This window comes from Anopheles nili, chromosome 3, assembly GCF_943737925.1.
Source record: "Anopheles nili chromosome 3, idAnoNiliSN_F5_01, whole genome shotgun sequence".
In the NCBI taxonomy this organism is placed as follows: Eukaryota; Metazoa; Arthropoda; class Insecta; order Diptera; family Culicidae; genus Anopheles; species Anopheles nili.
Genome location: NC_071292.1, coordinates 18,371,821 through 18,391,619, shown reverse-complemented (window position 1 = coordinate 18,391,619; position 19,799 = coordinate 18,371,821). Strand labels below are relative to the sequence as shown.

Sequence of the window (19,799 nt, the reverse complement as noted above, 5' to 3'; positions counted from 1 at the left end):
AATCAATTGCACTACGCCTCGCAGAGAAGAGCGTTTTCTGTTGAGCAACTAACGAAAGAGGGTGAATACTGCCCTCCGCGAAGGGGTTTTGCTTCTGGTGACGAATTTCTCTACGCAGCTTCTCCTCAAGGCGCGTATCATTGATATCACTTTGGTCAGGGTTTTTATTATGCTTTTGTTGAGGAGCTTTGATTTGCGAATTTGACAGTCGATGAGCTTTGACATTTCTACAGACGATTTGGAACAATCACACATTTGTGTCGACTTTTGAGGCCGCGGCTACACGCCTTGATGTTGTCGACAAAACCGATTAGAATTAGAAACGAGTTGACTTAGTTCGATTAGAATCGATGACGGTTAAAAACGAATACTGTTACTATAATACGATATCCGCTCCGATATGTTTTGCGATATATTCTATGACTCCAGTCGCTAGTATCTGTGTTATTAGCGTTTTTTTGGTAACTTCCCACTTTACCAGTTTGAATAACTTCATAAGTCCGTTGTCCGCCAACCGCCAACATATTAATAGCATATATTACATGGTTCTGTGAATAGAAGAATATGCATCTACAATTTTAAACGACGGTAATGCATTCGACTGTTTCGCGTGTTTTTGATCAGAAACTACCTGCTTATTACCAGCTACAAAGCTTGAATACGATTTTTAAACATAAAAAAAGATAAAGCAGAAAAATTGTATGTAACGACCTATACCTGATCTTCAACAATCCCATCTACATATAAATGAGTAATGATTCATTATTCAATCATTTCTTTATTTTATATTTTATTCATTATTATCCAGGTTTTGTGTACTTCTTTTTTTAAAATAAAACAACTTTTTCTGTTCTTCTTTTTTAACACAATTGTATGATATATCTATTCAACAATATTTATATGTATAGAGCTTAGATTATCAACCTGTTCACAAACAAATCTACAAATATTACAATTTTCCTTATTTTCTCTTGCTGAATGGGCGTGTGTTTGCTGTATCCGAGTGTACTAGTGGACTAATGCATTGTTACTCATGCTCTTTAGCGATCTATGTGTACCGTTGTATTATCATACTTACAATGCTTACGTTTTATTTACCTTTCGTCACTTAGAGGATATTTTTTTGCATTTCATTTTTTTCTTTATGCATACGTATATATACATACAGTACATGTATTTTTTTATGCATATACATATATATAACTATGCATGAACATGTGTACATCTTTATTGTTATTTTTGCGTGTATATTTTGCATAAAGTTAGCTTCTCTTCCGTTTTCCGTGAACCACGTGGTTATACTAATCAAACAGTATACCTTCACAATATAACCGAGTTTCTGCGCAGAACGGAGGCAACAACCCGTGTAACATGTTCCTTCCTTGTTAGGTTTGCTATGGTACGTCTGCCATTTCCATTCTGAATCATGCTCTATTTGAACGAGAAAGTTGCAAACCAATCACATTCCCACTTTCTTATCCATAGGGAAATTTTTCCCACGCGCTCTTCGTTTTGCAATTGCTTTTCGAGGAATGCCACGTGAAACAGGCTCGTGTTATGGCCAAACAATATTTCACAACAAAACTAATTAGATGGAAATCAGTGTGCAATGATACGATAAGCGATTAACGCCGCCGATCGATGGTGGTGGACATCGTGTGTTCTTAGGCAGAATGGTTTTTCCTTGTTAAAAGTAACTCTAAATGCTCCTTTTTACCATCCGGCCACACTTTCAATTGTTCCAAGTGATGTGTACTAAAGATATTTCAACCCGTTACCGCCTGACTGAAGGGTGATGAGCCTATACTAGTTATTTTCTTTTTGGTCCGTTTCTACCAGCAGGTGTACACAAATATACCGAATACGCGCATTCCTTGCTTTCCAGCAGAGAAACATCAACAACAGCGGTTGGAAGGGAAAAAGAAAGCAGAAGAGCTTTAGCCACATAAGTGTTCCTGAAGAGATGAAACATTTTTTTAGATGGATTACACAAGAACCATCGGCAAGCGAAATGTACCATTCAAGCCAGGACACAACAGCATTTACCAATAAATTTGCTTCGTTTGAAACGGGAGTAGCTATATATAGAGAGCACTATATTCGTCCCGCGCGCGGGTGCGAGCAAAGTATACATTCATACATTAACACATGTAATCGAACGACGGTTTCGGATTCCACGCTTAAGAAAAAGGAACCTAACCGTAATCCTAGCGAATGAATCGGAAGCCTTCGGATAAAGCTCAAGTCCGTCGATAAGTGAAACAATCAATAACACAATTTTCAAACATCCTCATCCCGTCGTCGTTTTGCTTGATGACTATATCCTAGTATACATCAAATGCAACTTCCGGGACGTTAAGTGGCTGAGTTGAAAAAAAAATAAAAATAAAAAAATGAAGGATGTCAGAAGCTACAGAGGCTATTGCAAAGAGACTCTTTGTGATACTACATGGTGATGATACAAGCCTGCATTGTCGCTGCGTTTTGAGAAGAAACGTTGCAATCCTTAACTAAGCAAATAACCTACTAATCGTCTTACATTTTATATGACAATTACTAACGGAACTATCGTTCGTCAATGATTGGGTTTACGGAATTGTTTTCCCCCATTTTACCACGAAGAGACATTCGTGTTCCATCCTCCAACTACTGTACCACATACGGCACACATGCCATTCCATGATGCAGTGCCGACTGGCTGGTTCAGGTTGGGAGTGTGTTGTTGATCCTGTCTCCTATCTGTCCTAACTATGTTTATCCTTACCACACATTCGGGGTTCTCAGATAATTTTGCTGTGATTTCGGTGTGTTTGTGTACGTGTGAGTTTGTGTGTCTGGTTACTAAACATATACGTGGAAGGGAGAGGGTAAAACTCAATATCCGTTCTTTGCACGGAGAATCATTTCAATATTACGTTGCTGTGCACCTATACTTCTTAATAGTTCTGTTCTATATATACAATCAAATTTTAAGCTCTGCATCCTTTTTTTCTTTTCACCCTCTCCCCCGCTATCCTTTCCCACTGCTTATCATCGTCGTGCACGAAGGATCGTTGATCATCGTTGACGCTGGCTGACTTGATCCGGTACAGTCCATTCACTGCACGCACCGAATATTACTACGTTCATTTTTTGCCTTGTTTAGCCACTATTCTAGCGATCGGTTCCGGTCACCTTCGCCGAACACACGCATTCAACTAAATATAATACGGATAAATTATTCTAAACTATGTCCGCGTTTTCTAAATCGCTTGTTAAGCTTACTTATAAGCATACCATGTGTCTCGTCTATTACCTGTGTTTTATGAGAGAAAGTTTTGTAGGTGAGTTTTTGTTTGTATTTAACGTGTTTGTGTATGTGTGATTTTTTACATGTAAGTTCTGCTTCAATTTTATTCCTTCTCCTAGTAGTTCATTACATTATGTGTTCAATCTCCACAACAGACCAAACCAATTTCTTCGATATAGCTTACAGTGTGAATAATACATGATACTGACTTCTACTTTCACCAACGGTTTCCGTTGAGCAAAGTAAACTATAAAAATCATTGTTGATTGGTTACTACATTTTCCTCATTTGCGAGTGCGCGTGGAAAAGTGCCGCAGTGTGGCTGATCGTGGACCGAATGAGCGCTCTAATCTGCACGAGCATTTGCACAACGTAATATTAGAAAATAAATTAACCGACAATTATTTTCCTTTACTTCAACCGCACTTCAACAGGCCCTCTGCACACACCATGATGAAAAAAAAAAAACAAACCAAAGTGTTACACTCATTTGAAATCGCTCAAACGGTCTGTATGGTATATTTCGAGCAAAACTGTCGAAATATTCAACAGATTTGCTGCTTCCTCATAAGGGCCGGACATTGACATCCAAGCTTTTTTATTGCACATATTAGCGTTTAGACGAGTTTGAGCGATTATTCTGCAACAGCGAGTCGGTAATTAATTTTGGCTGGTACAATTAAAATGCTTGTTCATTCTAGGAGACGCTCCCGCATTGATCGAGCTCTTTCATATTGATGCCCTTTACAATGGTTGCTAGTAACAAGATCTTATAAAACACATTGAGATCAACACATAGATTTTCGTACTAAACGTGTTCAAAACAGATCCAATCAACAGGAAAGTTAATGGTTATGTCTTAGAGTAAAATCAAACCATATCCTATTAGCATGAAAAAAGTTCCACAAAACGGATAAATCCACAGCGCAGAGAAAATACGATCTTTGTCAATGAAAACCAAACGAATTCCCCTCCACTTGTTGAATCGCGACCAGACGCAACAACGAAGGACGATCCGATGATGCGAAAAATTCGAATACCAAAATTATATCAAATTTAGAGATGATCTAAATTTTGATGGGCTGCTGAAGTAAGATAATTCCAAAATAAGTTTGGGCTCTTTTGCGTTTAGCGCTCTTGATCTCATTCTAATGTGTGTGTAGATGCGCATGTGTTTGTGTGTATGTGTCTTGTTCAGTAGAGTAGAGGTACTATTTATGAATTGTTCGTTCATATTTGTTTCCATTGCATCCCAGCACTGACTAAAACGTCATCCTCTCGCTCCGTCCCACTTAACATTAACGAATGTATGTTTTTAGATCGTCTCTATCGTCTCCTTGCAGAGTAGGGAAAAACGAAAAACGACAATTTTTTCTCTACGTGTTAATATTTGTTTTCGTACTTTTTCTTGGTTCTTTATTTGCCTTCACTAAGCAGCTCGATTTCCCTTCCCTATCCCTAACTGTTATTAATAAGACACTTTTTTTCAACAGCAGCATTTCTATGTGCATTATACTGCTGTTTAAAGATTAGCCAAAGGTTTTTGTCGATTTTGTGAAGGTATTGTTGCTTCGATTTCCTCTCTGTCTGCCTGCTGGTGCTTCTTCATTTTTTTCCCTGATAAAAATGATAACATCACATTCTGCAAGCCCAACAGAGACCAGCATCGCGAAAGTACTCGTAGTGAAACTACTACACAAGGGGTGGGGAGGAGAGGAGATACGAGTGACGAATCTTAAAGTTCAATTAATTTCGTAGTATATAAGACTCGAATATATACATAACGTACGAGAGTGTACAGTGCAAAAGAAGATATACAGAAAAAAGACGGAGAAAGAAAACTCCCCATAAAAGAGCGTTGAAAAAAGTGGAATTCAATCAGGATAAACTAGATACGTTGGTAGTCAAAGTAGTAACGTTTCGACAATCACGTTCCTTTCTAACGATCTCACCTGCATTCCTCTCGACCACCCTGATGCGCATACATAATCGTTATCGTATGAAGTGATTGTGCTGTCCCCCATATATCGCCACCAAACATGCAACATTTTAGTACAGTGAGATGGTCACCACCGATATCTCCAAATTACTATCGTCATCCGACGACACAAATTCATCTAGGCTGCAGTCACTGTTGGTCGTAAGGATGATTTCACTAGCATACGAATCGTCATCCTCGTTGCCACCGGTTTCCTTCACCACGGAGGACGATACTTGCTCACCTGTACCAATCTCCTCCAAGGCACCAACAGTAGCACACATTGCCACCGAGGTCTGCATCGATACCGCGTTGTTAGAGGAAACGATGCAATTGTTGGTTTCTGGCATCTCGACTAACTTATTTTCCGCATCTAGCACACCAGTCTGTTGAGACTTATCAACAGTACCGTGGAGGTTCTGGTTGGCACACCAAATCCCATTGTTAGTTCTAGGTTCGGCATCGCACAAAACGGCCAATTCCATTGTACGCTTTACCTCTACGCCATCCGTATGATGAGGGATGTCTCCGTCGTCCGCATACAAAACAGGAACATGCGGTTGTTCCGTTGTAACCGACGATCCAACACGGCTATCCATACTCGGGGCACGCTGATGGGGTTCAACACTGAGCGCTTCAACACAGTTGTAGAAACGAGAATCAATTGTATGTTCGAGCCTACGCCGATAGCTGCTGTCTTCGTCGCTCTCGGCCGAGGCACAAACTGTTGGTCACTTGCTGTCACGGGATATCCTTCTTCGGCGTCCCTCAGTGACGGTCACCTCCAATCCGGCTGTAATGGGGTTCACCAGATTAGACGAATGTTGCAATAAACCTGAGCGTAATGTTCACATACCTGCACTTCTTGTTTTACGACGCAACTCCGTCACATTGCTAATCTCGATGTTTTGGGCCGTGGATGGCGCGCTAGCGCTTCCCGGGACGGATAATTTGCTGTCTACACTGCCGGACGACGCGGTGCCCTTCAAACCGGGTCCCACGTGCGAATGCTGATGATTAACGTGGTTTGCCGTTTTGTTGCTGTGATTACCATTAGCTCCACCGGAGGAATTCAGTCCACCAGCGGGAACGGCATTCGTACCGGTAATACCACCGCCTCCGCCATTGCCACCCACAAGACCAACAGTGACAGCACCGGTAGTACCGGTTGCAGCAGCATCATTCACGGTTGCGTTGCCATGCAAGGTAGCATTCCCGTGATGGTTACTGTCACCATGCAAGGACCCGACCGTTGCCGAGGCGTTCTGGAGCAGCAAAGCATTCGCTGCAGCTTTAGCCTTGTTGTTCATCGCTGCCGTGGACAGAGTCGATGAGGTCATGCGCACGCTGCGGCGTGTGCTTATTTTTTCATCCGATGCTACCGTAGTTACTACCGATGTAGTCCCCGCGGACGACACGGCGGTGCTGGTAGCTTGTTTTTGACCACCGCCTACAGTACTCCCGGTGTTGACCCCCATGGATCCTGCAGTGCTACTTCCGGGGCTAGCATTGCTGCTGTTGGCGGTACAATTGCTTGTACCGGCGATGGATGTTCCGGTGGACGAAGGCTCCCCTGTTGAACCGATGACAGCGATGGGTCCGGTCTGATCCGATGATGCTATGGAAGACGATGGCACTGCATTGACGCTCGTGCCTTGCTTGGTGTTCCCAGAGCCCAGGGACACACTTTTGCTGTGTAGGTTGCGTAGTGACTTTTCTTTTTCAATTCCGCCGGAAACCGATGAGTTCAGCGCTATGTTCGTTTTCGCCAATGCCGATGTGACCGTTGGTGCTTGTGATGCACTCTCGTTTGCAAGGACATTTGCCTGGTTGCTGCAGTTCGCGGTCGCGTTCGATGGTACATGAGAGATGGCATTTTTTTCGCTCGAAGCTGCTGCTGCTAAGGTTTTGTACGAGGTTGAGGGAGATGAAGTAGAATTTGTGGTTGAAGTTTGGTTGTTGTTCGTGTTGATGCGAATAGTATTGATGGTCGTGGTAATAGTAGTAAAGGCGAGAGCAGAAGTAGTAATAGTAGAAGTAGCGGTAGTAGTTGGTATGGTAGAAGAAGTAGTAACATTGCTAGTGGTAGAAGTTGAGCTGGATTTGGAGGTTAGTTTAGAATTTCGAGCTTTACCCGCGATCTCGATCAATGGTTCGTCGCTGTCAGAAGAATCCGCCACAATCGTAACAGTTGATGTTGCTACCGCAGCGGCGGCCGCGGCTGCTGCTGCTGCTGCTGCATTGGCCATTTTTCGCGAAACCCGCCCCTTAACGAGAGTATTATCCAAGGATCTGCGGGGTGTTACCCTCGGCGAATCTGTCGTATTCGCGCTCGCATCCAACACCGTTGCGGCTCCTGTCGTCTTGCGAGCCTTCTTGGCACGTGTAGGAAGATCTTCGCTAATACCAGACTGGCTAGAGCTTTCCGATCCCTGCCGTTTCCGCTTGTTTGCCGCAGGTCTCGTAGGCAATGCAGCTGATTTTGGACTTTGGCGATCGGTACCACCGCTACTAGTGCCCACGGCCACACTGCCACCAACGTTTGAGCCTGATCCTGATGACGCGTTCTGCTTTGTAGAACCGGCAGGCGTCAATGCACTGCCACTTTTGAGCGTTGATGTACTCCCGGTGGTGATTCCATTGTTGTTCCCTCCGGCGGAACCCACCGCAGCTGAAGTATTTTGCGAATCGTGACCACACACCGACGCAGACGGACTTTTGCGGGGAGGAAGTTCCAGCGGGCTTTCCAATTTGCTCGATGCACGTGTCCTTATACGATGCTCCCCGTTGTCCGAGTGCGATGGAATCTCGATGGAGAGCTGAGTCAACATTGCCTTATCTTGCTGCTCTGATTGCAATTGACCATCGGTGCCCTTGTTCGGTGTTGCTTCGGAAGCTAACGGAAGGGGTTGATGATTTTCAATCGCAGCACATGATACGCTAGAGGTATTATCCTGTTCTTCGCTGCTGTGGCTACTGCTGCTGTTGACCAATGCAGCCTTTTTGCTCGACGATGTTCCACTAGCAGCCACAGCTGGACTACTTGAAGAGGACGACGGTGGTGCCTGTTCCGAATCAGACGAACGATTGCTTTCACAGTCCTCGGTTGCGGATGTCAGCGAAGAATTTCGGCGTAACCGTCCACCACCGGTGGTACCTGCAGACGCGGAAATGCTGTTCCCAGGTTGAATGCCATCGCTGGCCGCAGCTGCCGTGCGCCGCTCGCGAGCCTTTTCACTGGAGTAACTGTACAACGGAGGCTGCTCATGGCGCGGTTTCAGCTCTAACAGAGTTTCCGTGCGCTCAGGGCTCTTGGGTTCCGCCTTCAGCTCAATTCCAATCGCGACAGGCACGGCTGCAAGCGTTGGCGGTTGTGGCGACTCCTGTTTAACAGCAACAGCAGCATCAGCAGCAACAGCAGCGGCAGATGGTGCTTGTGTGGTGCCTATGGCGACGAGAGTAACTGACTGCCGTTCTTCAGAAGATTTTCTTAAACTCTTCTTTAAACTACTAACGATAGCCTCGTCGGGATCAGACTTAACTAAGAGTTGTTTTTCCTCCACTAACATCATTACCTTACTATCACATTCGCTTTTCACACTAGGATTACTTTTTTTATTGATACAGCATTCGTCGGTCAGCAGCAGTGGGACCGATTTGTCGCCATCGCTACTGTCCGAAGCTTTCGGCATTGTGTCCGCAGGTGCAGTTACCACCAACAACTTGTTGCAATCCACTTCCGCGTGATTGTTATTGCCTACAACTTCCGTCGCAATGTGCTTTCCGTCCACATCCAGCACCGGCTTTGGTTGAGAAGCACCGACGGACAAATGCTGGTGATGTTGCTGATGCGATTCGATATCATCGTCGTGGGGCGCTTTGGCAAGTGTCTTGTTTTTGCCTCCAGTACCCTTGACGCATTCCTCTCGCTTATCGGTGATCCGGGTTTTAACAACTACATCTGATTGCTGCTGCTGCTGCTGCTGCTGCTGCGGTTGCAGGTTTTGTTGCTCCGCTTGCTGTTGATGCTTTTGCTCCATCTTCTCATAATCATCGCTAAGACGGGAGGATTGAATTTCCGTCTTGCCGGGTGACTGTTTCGAAGCCAAATTCGCCACGTTTTCGAGGACGGTCGCGGTGCTGATAATATTTCCCTCACGCTGAACTACGTCCATATCCATGTCTAGGATTTTACTCAGATTCGTTTGCTCCATATTGCTCAGCGTGTCGTGGCTGTTGTGATCGAGCAGCTTGTCCTCTTCCTCCTCCTCCTTCAGCAGGATCGAATGATCTCCGTTCAGTTTAACGTCAGCACCACCGCACCCAACGATTGTCGAGAGCTCGTTCAGCCCTTCCATCTTCGCCAACGCAGCCTCTATATTGCGATAATCCTCCATGCTCGCGTCTAACGGTGGCGTACCGGTGAGGTCCTTTTGCGCCTCCCGCTCGATCAGCCCAGCTTCCGGATCATCAATACCGCCCATGACCTCCCCGCTGCCATTTCCATCACAGCTGTGCAGCTGCTCATTGCACTGCGGACTACCCACCGAAGAAGGCATCTGTTTTTCTTCATTGCTGCTGCTGTTTGTACTACTGGTTATGCACCCGCTGCTGGTGCTACTATTGCTGCTCACGCTACTTCCGCCATTCCCTGCATGGCCACCCGTTACGCCACCACTGTGCAATCCTTGTGGGCTGTGCGACGACAGCTGGTGGGGACTTTTCTCCGACAGTGCATCCATCGACTCGATACCGCTGTCCTCGCCTTGCGCCTGAGATCCTGGTGAACCTCGGACATTCGAGTGCCCGAGCAGATGATGATTCACTCCTGCCACACCGCCGACAGCCCCGCCACCGGCGGTCCCTCCCATTGCGCCGCTCCCCTGCACTCCAGCTACACCACCGCCGGTCGAACCGGGACTAGCGGTCACAGGTGAGGAAGGAGAACCCGATATGGAGCCGCCAATGCTTTTTCCGGTCGTTGGTGTGCCACTCGTCGTAGACGCTTTGTCCAGGTCCGCATCGTCGGTCACAGTCTTTTCTCGCTCGTCGGCTGGTGCATCCGCAAGCAGCTGCTCCGGTGGTCGGTTTTTACTATGGTGCTCCTGCAACTGATCCTGGTGATGGTGGTGATGCTGAAGATCGTGATGTACGGTGGTGGTGGTGGTGTTATTACTATTAGCTAGCTGCTGTTGCTCCTGCTGCTCCTGTGCTTGCTGATCACCTTCGACTATCAGGGAAGATTTCTCGCTTGAGGTAGATGCTGGTGTCGTTGATGTGGAGGTGACGCTGTCGGAGGCGGAGGTGACTATGGTTGTTGGCATGTCGGAAGATACCTGCAACGGTGACGGCGATGATACGCCTGCAGCCGTACCTTTTCCGCTACCATTTTCGTCCGCTATCGAAGCAGGCGAAGAACCGGCCACCGGATTCGAAAGGACCGTTGCATCGTCATCTTCGGATGCTTTGACGAGGTTTTTATGACTCTTACCGTAGCTTCCGCCATTATTGTTGATATTATTATTATTGTTGTTGATAGTGTTGTTGTTGTTGCCACCACTGGCACTAGCATTGTTCGCACCGGAGCTCTTGGAGTTTTTTGCAGCCGTTTGCAGCAAATTGGACGCGGGAACCGTACCCACATTGGTCGAACCGATCGGTCCGCTGGCACTCGTCGTAATGATCGACTCATAGATGTCATTAATCTCCTGCACACCAGTCGTCACGGCCGTCGTCATCGCCAGGATGCTATCGGTGTTGGAAGCGGCAACGGAATTCAAGCTGACACTACTGCCGCCATTGCTGAGCCTGCGCTTCTTCTCCGGGCATACGTACCCGTTCGGGCTGAAGCCAGCCCCAGATGCGCCGGCGGCAGTTTGATTCCCGCTGCTGCCCATCGCTTCGGACGCGGATCGTTTTTGCGACACCGGTAAAACATCGATCCCTTGCTCACTAGCCTTCAGTTCGGAAGCTGCTGGCTTCGGTGATGCCGTGACGGTTCCGATGTGGTTATGATATCCTGATGGTGACGATATCGACGATGAAGCCGTCGTCACGGGGATGGCGGAAGAAAACGAACCGCTGATGTCGATGGAGTTGCGCTTGTTGGTGGTGGGCCGTTTCACCACCCCGCCACCATCGCTACTGTCCTCTTCGCCTCCGCTTTGACTTTTCTTGCGATCTTTGCGGGAATTCTTTATGACCACAGAGTTCTTCCCGCGCAGGCTAATGTGCAACGGAGGTACTCGCAGCTCCTCGCCGGTCGCAGGAAAATGCACACCCACACTGTTGCTACTCGTAGTGCTACTGTTTGTGCTGCTGTTGCTGCTGCTGCTGCTGCTGCTGCTGCTACTGCTAATGTGTGTATTCCCAGTGGCGGTGGCTTGTGAGGCTGATACAGTGGGTAAATTGCTAGTATTACTAACGAAACCGGTACCACTGCCGGAATTGGCGACGGTAAGCGATGCTAACGCTGACTGGTGCGGTTGGGAAATGGGATTAAGCTGTAGTGAAGTCATTAACGCTGTTCCATCGACGGGTGCCTGTAGTGAATCTACGACATTCGGCCGCACCATCAGTGATCCTTCCTGCGAAGAGGAAGATACAGACAGAACGCTAGCTGCTCCAACTCCGGACACACCACTGCCACCAACGGTGCTGGCTCTCGTCGGCACCGCCAGCGTGATTGCATCCGTCTTTTCCAACTTCAGCCGAAGCTTGAGCTCAGTTCCACCGTTTTTGCTCGGGGAATCGCCGGATCCTGTCCCGTCGACCAGTAGCACGGAGGTGGAAAGCACTTTTGCCTTCTGCCTGACCACCGTCTTCAGAGATGTTTTAGATTTTTCTTTTGGTTTCTCTTTCGCGGACACCGGTGAGGCTGCTTTTAGTTTGTCTTTGCCCTTGACCGGTTTCGCGCGCTCCTTTTTTATCTTTCCCGATTTTCCTCCGCTCACCAGTGCGGACGATGTGGACGGGGCGTTGGGTGTGGCATAGGTTGAATCGATACCACTGCCTGCCAGCGATCCGGTGGATCCGGCCGTAAACGTTACCAATCCAGAGGGCGATGGTTTGTCGGAATCACTGGCGTCGGAGAAGAACTTTACCGAAGAGAGCCCGCCAGCACTCCCCGTAGTATCGTCATCCGAGTATAGCGAGTTCGGTACCTCCGGTGGAAAATCGTTTCCCCGGGCTACGGTGAGCTTTCCTTGCCTGCCCACAACGCCACTTGTTTTGGCGGTACTAGAGTCTTCCGTTTCTTCAATGCTTTCTTCCACTTGCGTCTCTTCCAGTTCCCCAGTGAGGGGGTTGATAAGAATTTGTGCCTTCCACCGGCGCTCTCTCGCTTGGGCATCATCTCTGGAGCTAGTGTTTCCTGCTGACACTGCCGACGTCGTGCTGGATCCCGTCACACTCGAAGCGCTACTAGACGCACCCCCCAGCAGAGTGCCCGGAACTGCCGAAATATCACCCGGATGCTGCAAGGACGATCCGGCAAGAAGAGGGTGATTGTGTTGCTGCTGGTCCATAAGATCGAAATCGTCCAGATCGTCCAGCTTCGTGTCGAGAAATGGGCTATCCAAATCGCTCGGCAACAGCGAATCCAAATCGTTCTTCGCTAGATCCGGTAGATCCACCAAGCAGTTGCCCAGCTCGAGCGGATCAGCACCGACGGTGGACGAGCCGGTTACGGGCGTAGCCGAGACACCATCTAGTTGGTGTTGCTGTTGTTGCTGCTGCTGCCCCAAAGTCGTAGAAGGCTTGTTTAGCTGTTGTTGACTAAGGTTATATTGCATTTGGAAGCGGGCAAACTCCTGATAGCCAGACTTGGTAGCCGAGTCCATCGGTAACGATGGCCACCGCTGATTGAAACCACTACCCTGCTGTCCCGGCTGTTGTTGCTGCTGCTGCTGCTGGGACGGCAACGGCATTGGATTTGGCTGTCGAAAAGGTAGTTGCTGCTGCTGCAAAGGCAACGATTGCTGCTGTTGAACCGAGACACGATTCAAATGTTGGGAATGTTGTGGCTGCTGCAATTGCAGCTGCTCTTGCAGCTGAAACGTTGCCGCAGGTTGGGGCGTCCGCAATGCCTGAGGATGACCAGGCGTCGGTCCCATCACAGGTGCTCGATTGCTGGTGGTTACCACCATACCGCCACCGCTACTACTGGGTTGCGCAATTTGTTGATGCTGCTGCAGCTGTTGCTGAAGCAACGCCTGCTGCTGTTGCTGTGGAGATCTTACGGCTGGGCCCATCCCCACTGCTAGTGTACCGCCTGCCGCTGGTCCGCCAGCTACGGGAGAACCGGAAACGAGGCTGTATCTTTGCATTTTAATGGTGTTCATGGTGGAGGTGGCATTGCTGCTACTGTTGTTGCTATTTGAAGGCACTGACAATGGTGGAGTTACTAGAGAAGAAGGCGACACGTTCAACACACTCTGATTGTTACTGTTACTGTCATTACTGATGTTTGTTGTTGCTGCTGTCATTGGAGTCAGATTGCTACTACTATTCACACTACCGCCACTGAGCACCGCACTCGGCACACCCGCCGCCGCTGGGGACCCACGCAATGGACTACTACTATTCACTAACGTCAACTGCTGCTGCTGTTGCTGTTGGGCAACGGCCGACACAGCAGTTGTTCTTGGCGAAACCATGGATGTGGCCATCGCGGGTGCGCCTCCAATCACTGGGTGATGCACTAGATGCTGGTGCTGCTGGTTCAAGCTCACTACTTGATGGTTCACCACGCTGCCACTTTTGATACCACCGACACCTTGCGCACTCGGATCATTGTCACTCACGCTTTGCACTGGGCTGCCACCAACGACGACCGTTTGTGGAACGTTTGGAATGATCCCTCCCTTCACTAAGCCAGCACCACCCGCACCACCTCCGTTACCAACGGCGGCTAGTAGCTCCTGCTTAAGAATAGGTTGTCCTACTCCTCGCAATAGCTGCTGTTGCTGCTGTTGCTGGGGTGCGAGTGTTTGTTGCTGGTTGTTTTCATTTTGCAGCAAATTCACTAACAGTGGGCTGGACATGGCCACATTGTTGCCGGCAACAGTAATGCCACTTGCAGTGCCCGGTTGGACGGCAACCGGTGAACCGACACCTGCACCCGGAGGGCCTAGGGTCTCCTTGGCAACGACGGTACCGCCGCTTACTGCGGTTTGATATGGTGGCGGTGGTGGTACTCCTCCGGCGCCTGCGGGTGCTATAAACGGACCATTTGATGGTTTCGCCGTACCAACGCCGACACCCGTCACCATCGGCATCGAAGCACCGACCGCCGGTGCACCATTGCCGCCCAATCCAAGGGTATTTTCGCGCCGCTGTATCACCCTCGCCTGGGTCATGCTCTCGAAAGGGTACTCGCAGGCGTCGACCACATTTGGCACATGAGCGGGAACCTTCCCATCCATCGGGCAGATCGTGTTCGGTGATTTGAACACACCAGCACCGCCACTGACCCCAACCTCCATCGGTAGTGGACCATTGCTGAGAGGCTTCGGAAGGTTCGAGTGGACGACCTTCGAGGTACTGGGGACGGCATTGCCATCAACTGCCGTGCCGTGCAGAATCTGTTGCTGCTGCTGCTGCAACTGAAGGTGATGCTGTTGTTGCAGATGAAGCAGGTGTTGCTGCTGCTGCGGCTGTTGTTGGTGCGATGGAGGTACTTGCTGGGAGAACATACTTTGAGGTTGCTGCTGTACGCCCAACGGATGGGGTGGCTGTGGTTGTTGCTGTAAATTCGCATGCTGCTGGTGCTGCTGTTGCTGGGAAAGCACTCTGGCCAGTTCACCCAGGCCACCGTGTCCACCACTGCTGCCTGCACTTGTTCCTTCGGCGGAAGAGTTATCTACGAGATACAAAGAGATTAGCTAATCGTCCTGGAAGGATGACCCCGAGCTTGATACAGACCTGTCCGCAGTACGATCTCCTGTTGTCCCGCTAATCGCAGGGAAAGAACCGTTTCTCCTTCCAGCTGCACGGATAGAATACCGAGGGCACGTAGTGCACTGTTACCTTCGGCGGCGAGCCGCCGCAATCGAACGGCAGCTTCCTTCGGTATCGAAAGGGTAACTCGCACGCTGTTCCACGGTTCCACCTACAAAAAAAAACAAGACATTACCATTAAAAAAATACTATTTTAGTACGGGTGGAATGTTTCTCATGCCAATCCGCGTACCTTGTCAACCGTGAGCCTGCCGGCATCCTGGTTCTCTTTGCCATCGTCGTTCTTTTCTTCCTCCACCAGCGTCGAGAGACTTTCGACCAGGCTTTCGAGTCGCGCCGGGAAATCGGGATCGTGCAGGTTTCCTTCGCAGATGACAACCGCCTTCAAGGTGCTAGTGCTGGTGCTGTCGCCAATAGTACATTTGTCACTGGCACCACCACTGTTTCGACTGCAGCTTCCTCGGTTGCCATCGCTACCAACATTTCTACGCTTGCTACTACTGTTTGTCCGTTTCTGTTGATCACCGTCACTGTCGGCCGCCATTCTGTTGGGAGATTGTAAGAGCCCAAAATTCAACAATATAGCGCGACTTGCCTCACATGCTCACATAATAATAAGATTTTCCTGACGTCAGTTGACAGAGAAAAAAACCTTATACATTTTTTTTTCAGAAAACCATAAAACATTAACTGAAACGACCATTGGCAGGATAGCATTTACCAACGTGTGCTTCTCGATTGTGGTCGCTATCGCTTCGCACCCAAAACAGATACGGCAGACCGCGGGGCCAATGATTATTCAAAACGAAACTCCTCGTGACACTACGGCCTTTGACATAGTGTGAACTGCTGATACCACATGGCCGCCTGCTAATAACGACGCTCCCGCCAAGCCACCGTTCCACAAGAAGCCAATGCTGGTAAGGCTACAGAGCATACTACAAACTATCGGTACTATTAACTTTTAGACACTTTTTACAACATCATTACGTTCACCGGGGTTTGCGAAAATACCAACCAATAAACCAGGGCAACCTGTTGCACCAGCGTATCAATAACATGTCATTCAATAATGCTCCGAAGGTGGGAGGATGAACATTACAACGCGTGATTTAAGGCACATAAAGCGTTCTCGCTTTCATTAAGTACATGTAATGTTTCCGATCAGACCGGAACAATGTGTGTGGGAGAGAAGCATCAGCGGCGGTTAATGATGCGAGATGCACTAAATCAAAACATAATCGTGCAATCCTGCTATTGATCGTAAACAAATCGTGGTTATGTTTCTTCTGCTTCTTCTTCTTTTTATATCACACCATCAACAGTTCAATTATACACAGGTTTAGAAATTCGGACTCATGCTCACACTTTGTACGATTGCACTCGCTCTCACTGCCCGTACCACGCTGCTCTCTCTCGCTCCTTTCGCTGTCTCTTTCGCTCTTTCCATTTCATGCGCTCTTATCAAGGATAGGCGTGCGCATATCGGCCCGATAGTTTTGCTCTATCTTTTCCAAAGGCGGGAATTGCTTACAGTGAGGAAAATTACATACTTTTGCACATGTTCTTAGCTTTTCCACCAAGCACCACACGCACTGACTGAAAAGTCACCAAAGATGCCCCTACACGGAAAACTAGTTATGCTTAATTTATGCTTCCGACACACAGGGCAGAGTTGCTTGACGTTTCTTCTCTCGAAACCGGTCTGGTAGGCCAGCAGAGAAAGACACAGGCGGAAAACTAAGAAAACCCACGGTTGCCGCGGTGGCGCTCCTTCGGTATCACGAATATACATATATTGGTTACAATGCTCGCCCTAAGCTGAACAAGTTGTAGCTAAAAGCACCAACGGAGCGATTTAACATTGCTATTCGATTTGAACAAGCTTTTCAAACAAACGTACAAAAAATCAAACCAACTCTAGACCCCCCGTGCCTCAACTAGCTCCAAAGCCAAATTTTTCATGGTGTTTATAAACCCTGCGCTTGCCTCTCTTCACCGAATTCTATGCATCCGCAACATGGGACTCGCGCCAACACAATTATGTAACCTAGAATAATGGAGCGTCAAAACGCTGCTCTACACGGCATCTTATCAAAACGCATTTTTTACCTCATCTGTTAAATACTATCATCTAAAATAACATAACTCTTTTTTAACATGATGCAAAAACTTGGACGGTCTATGAGAAGCAGCCATTTTGATTTTAAACTATGACAAGGACGGTGAATTGATACCACTAGCGTGAGAGTGACCGAAACAGCGTGCACTTCACTAGACTGCTGCGACAACCGAAGGCCAACAAATTGTCTTCTCTCTTTCTCGCTTTCGCTCTCTTTACAGCTCTTGAAAGGCATTGGACGAGAAGATAGCATCGTTAGCGTTTCATATTTCAAAATTTATTATATTTCACATTAAACAATTGCCAAAACAACGTTTAGTGCATTTATTTGCATGCTACGTTCGAAACAAGAACCGAGAAAAGTCTATTAAAATTGCAATATTAGACGAAACGAAGCGTTTCTGACTGAAACGTAAGCGTTTCAAGCATGTGTGAGAGTGTTCAAGAAAACAAAGAGAGTGAGAGAGAGAGAACAAGTGCGTGGGAATGTGTGCGTGTGATCGGGGGCTCGTGAAATTAGGACCAAAACGTCGGATTTTCGATGCGAGACGGAAAGAGATAGAAACAAAGCTCGAACCAAGACACTGGGTATAAACGCACATCCTCGTGGTCAAACTTTTAATCCAGGTACCAGAACAATTAATTATTTTGTTCAACTAATTATCCAACTAATCGTAAACTAATCGAGCGAACGTTGACAACATGTGTCACCAACGCGCATGTTCAGTTCCCGGAATACGCGACAAACAGCACGCGCGAAATTACTGTCGGGCCCAATGTGCGATGAAGGTACGGCGCTCGCGGACAACTAAATCGGATGCTTGTCCAAAAAAGATCACTAGATTTCACCAGGAACGAGGCCGACGGATTGCATAGCTTCAGGATGATGCGCTGTAGCCGAAAAATGTAGAATTTCACAGGGGATTACCGCCAGCACGGCACAATCTAACATCCACTCAGAGGAAGGCCAAATTTTCTACCATAGTGTCACATACGAATAAGCATTTTTTGCTACTTCACCGCCACTCTCCACCAAGCTCACGTACGCACCCGCCACCCACGTGTACTGCACGCACGGTTTGCCCGAATCACTCGCTGCTGCTGCATTTGGGGGGCCCTCCCCTGGAGACCCACGGAACGCTAACGCCGTCGGAAGTCGGGCAGCGTTGTACCCAAATACCGTTCACACACAGCCCCGGATACGCACTTCACTAAAAACCTTGCCACCGCAATCTATTCCACTCAAAAAAACCCGCGGCCGAGCATTTTGTGCCCCGTCCGCTCTTTCTTACCCATTTGAGCCTTGCTCAGCCGAGAAGCCGAGGGTGACACACTTTTTGCGACGACAAATATCCACTTTACACGCTCAATTGCCGCCAAACAATAACGAAAACACGATCGCCAGGTGCCAAATAAACATATTTCACTACCTTACGGGCTCAACTGTTCGCGGAAAGTTAGCATTTAGCGAAAATTCAGTACGTTTGTTACAATCGAACAATAACAACGACCGCCATTTGCATTTTTTCCCATTTTCTTTCTCTTCTATTTTACTCGCGCGAGTGAGAAAGAGATAACCAGGGAGAGCAGTGCAGAAAAGAGAACGCATGAGAGCGAAAATAGGATACGGGCGAAGTCCGGCGAAAATGAGCGAAGTGCTGAACAGCTATTTTCAAATTTCATGTTCTGCAAAAAATATCATAATTGCATGTTTCTTCATTCCTATATACTAGGCGCAGACGTAAAATATGAAAACTAAGATTTCAATGTGCTACATAAGTTAAATTTTAATTTTAATCTTTTGATCTCACATAAGATCCAAAGTATAACAAGCATTTTACTCACGTAACCGCTTGTTGTCATTTTGACGTTGATAGGTAGAAAGATTTGGAAGGCAGCGCCTACTTTATTTTATGGATGATTACAAATTGAAATTTAATTAGATCGATCACTGCGATCTCCAACATCAATCATGGTTGTATAGTAGACATCTCATTCATTTAATAATCAGTTTAAAAAAAAATGAAATACTTTTGATGACAATAAGTAAGTTTTCCCAAAGAAGCATGATAAGTTTGAATGATTTGAATCTTTTATGCTACGTACATTAATTATAATTTTTTTCATTGACGCACTGAATGGTTTAGTAATTGTAATGATGGTAATTATAAAGCAAATTAACGAGCATTTATTTGACAAACCTTGATGATTATTGAGTGACGTTTCCATATAAGTCAAATCATATGCGAAGCAATTTAATCAAGGCGCGCAATTCTCAGAACAGTTCAGATATCGGTAATAATTTTAATTCACAAATTCTGAATTTATGTGTACTTCTATTCCATGTGCTTTAAATCACATTTTTATGTTTTCTTCTTAATCTAATGTAAATTTTGTAATTGGTTGATTTACACGTATTTAAACTACAGATGAAATAGTGATTAATATAA

The 19,799-nt window shown here is 47.2% G+C and overlaps 1 protein-coding gene across 1 annotated transcript; it reads right to left on the bottom strand.

The window, feature by feature from the left end:
• Positions 1–5,998: 5,998 nt before the first annotated feature.
• LOC128723827 (serine-rich adhesin for platelets) lies at positions 5,999–18,755 on the bottom strand. The gene is made up of 7 exons (XM_053817593.1): positions 18,642–18,755; positions 15,460–15,772; positions 15,192–15,378; positions 13,479–15,129; positions 7,130–13,424; positions 6,124–7,072; positions 5,999–6,060 (listed from the first exon to the last, which is right to left on the bottom strand). Exons 2-7 carry the CDS (start codon positions 15,769–15,771, stop codon positions 5,999–6,001), a joined length of 9,456 nt encoding a protein of 3,151 aa, XP_053673568.1. The 5' UTR covers position 15,772; positions 18,642–18,755.
• Positions 18,756–19,799: the final 1,044 nt, after the last annotated feature.

Bases quoted from the DNA above. Each gene is read 5' to 3' on its own strand.
- LOC128723827 (XM_053817593.1), bottom strand. From the start codon at position 15,771: ATGGCGGCCGACAGTGACGGTGATCAACAGAAACGGACAAACAGTAGT. The intron at 15,130-15,191 runs GTCTGTATCAAG...TGTATCTCGTAG, and splicing joins GGAGATCGTACTGCGGACAG to ATAACTCTTCCGCCGAAGGA. The intron at 7,073-7,129 runs GTACCATCGAAC...CTTGCAAACGAG, and splicing joins AAAAAAATGCCATCTCTCAT to AGTGCATCACAAGCACCAAC.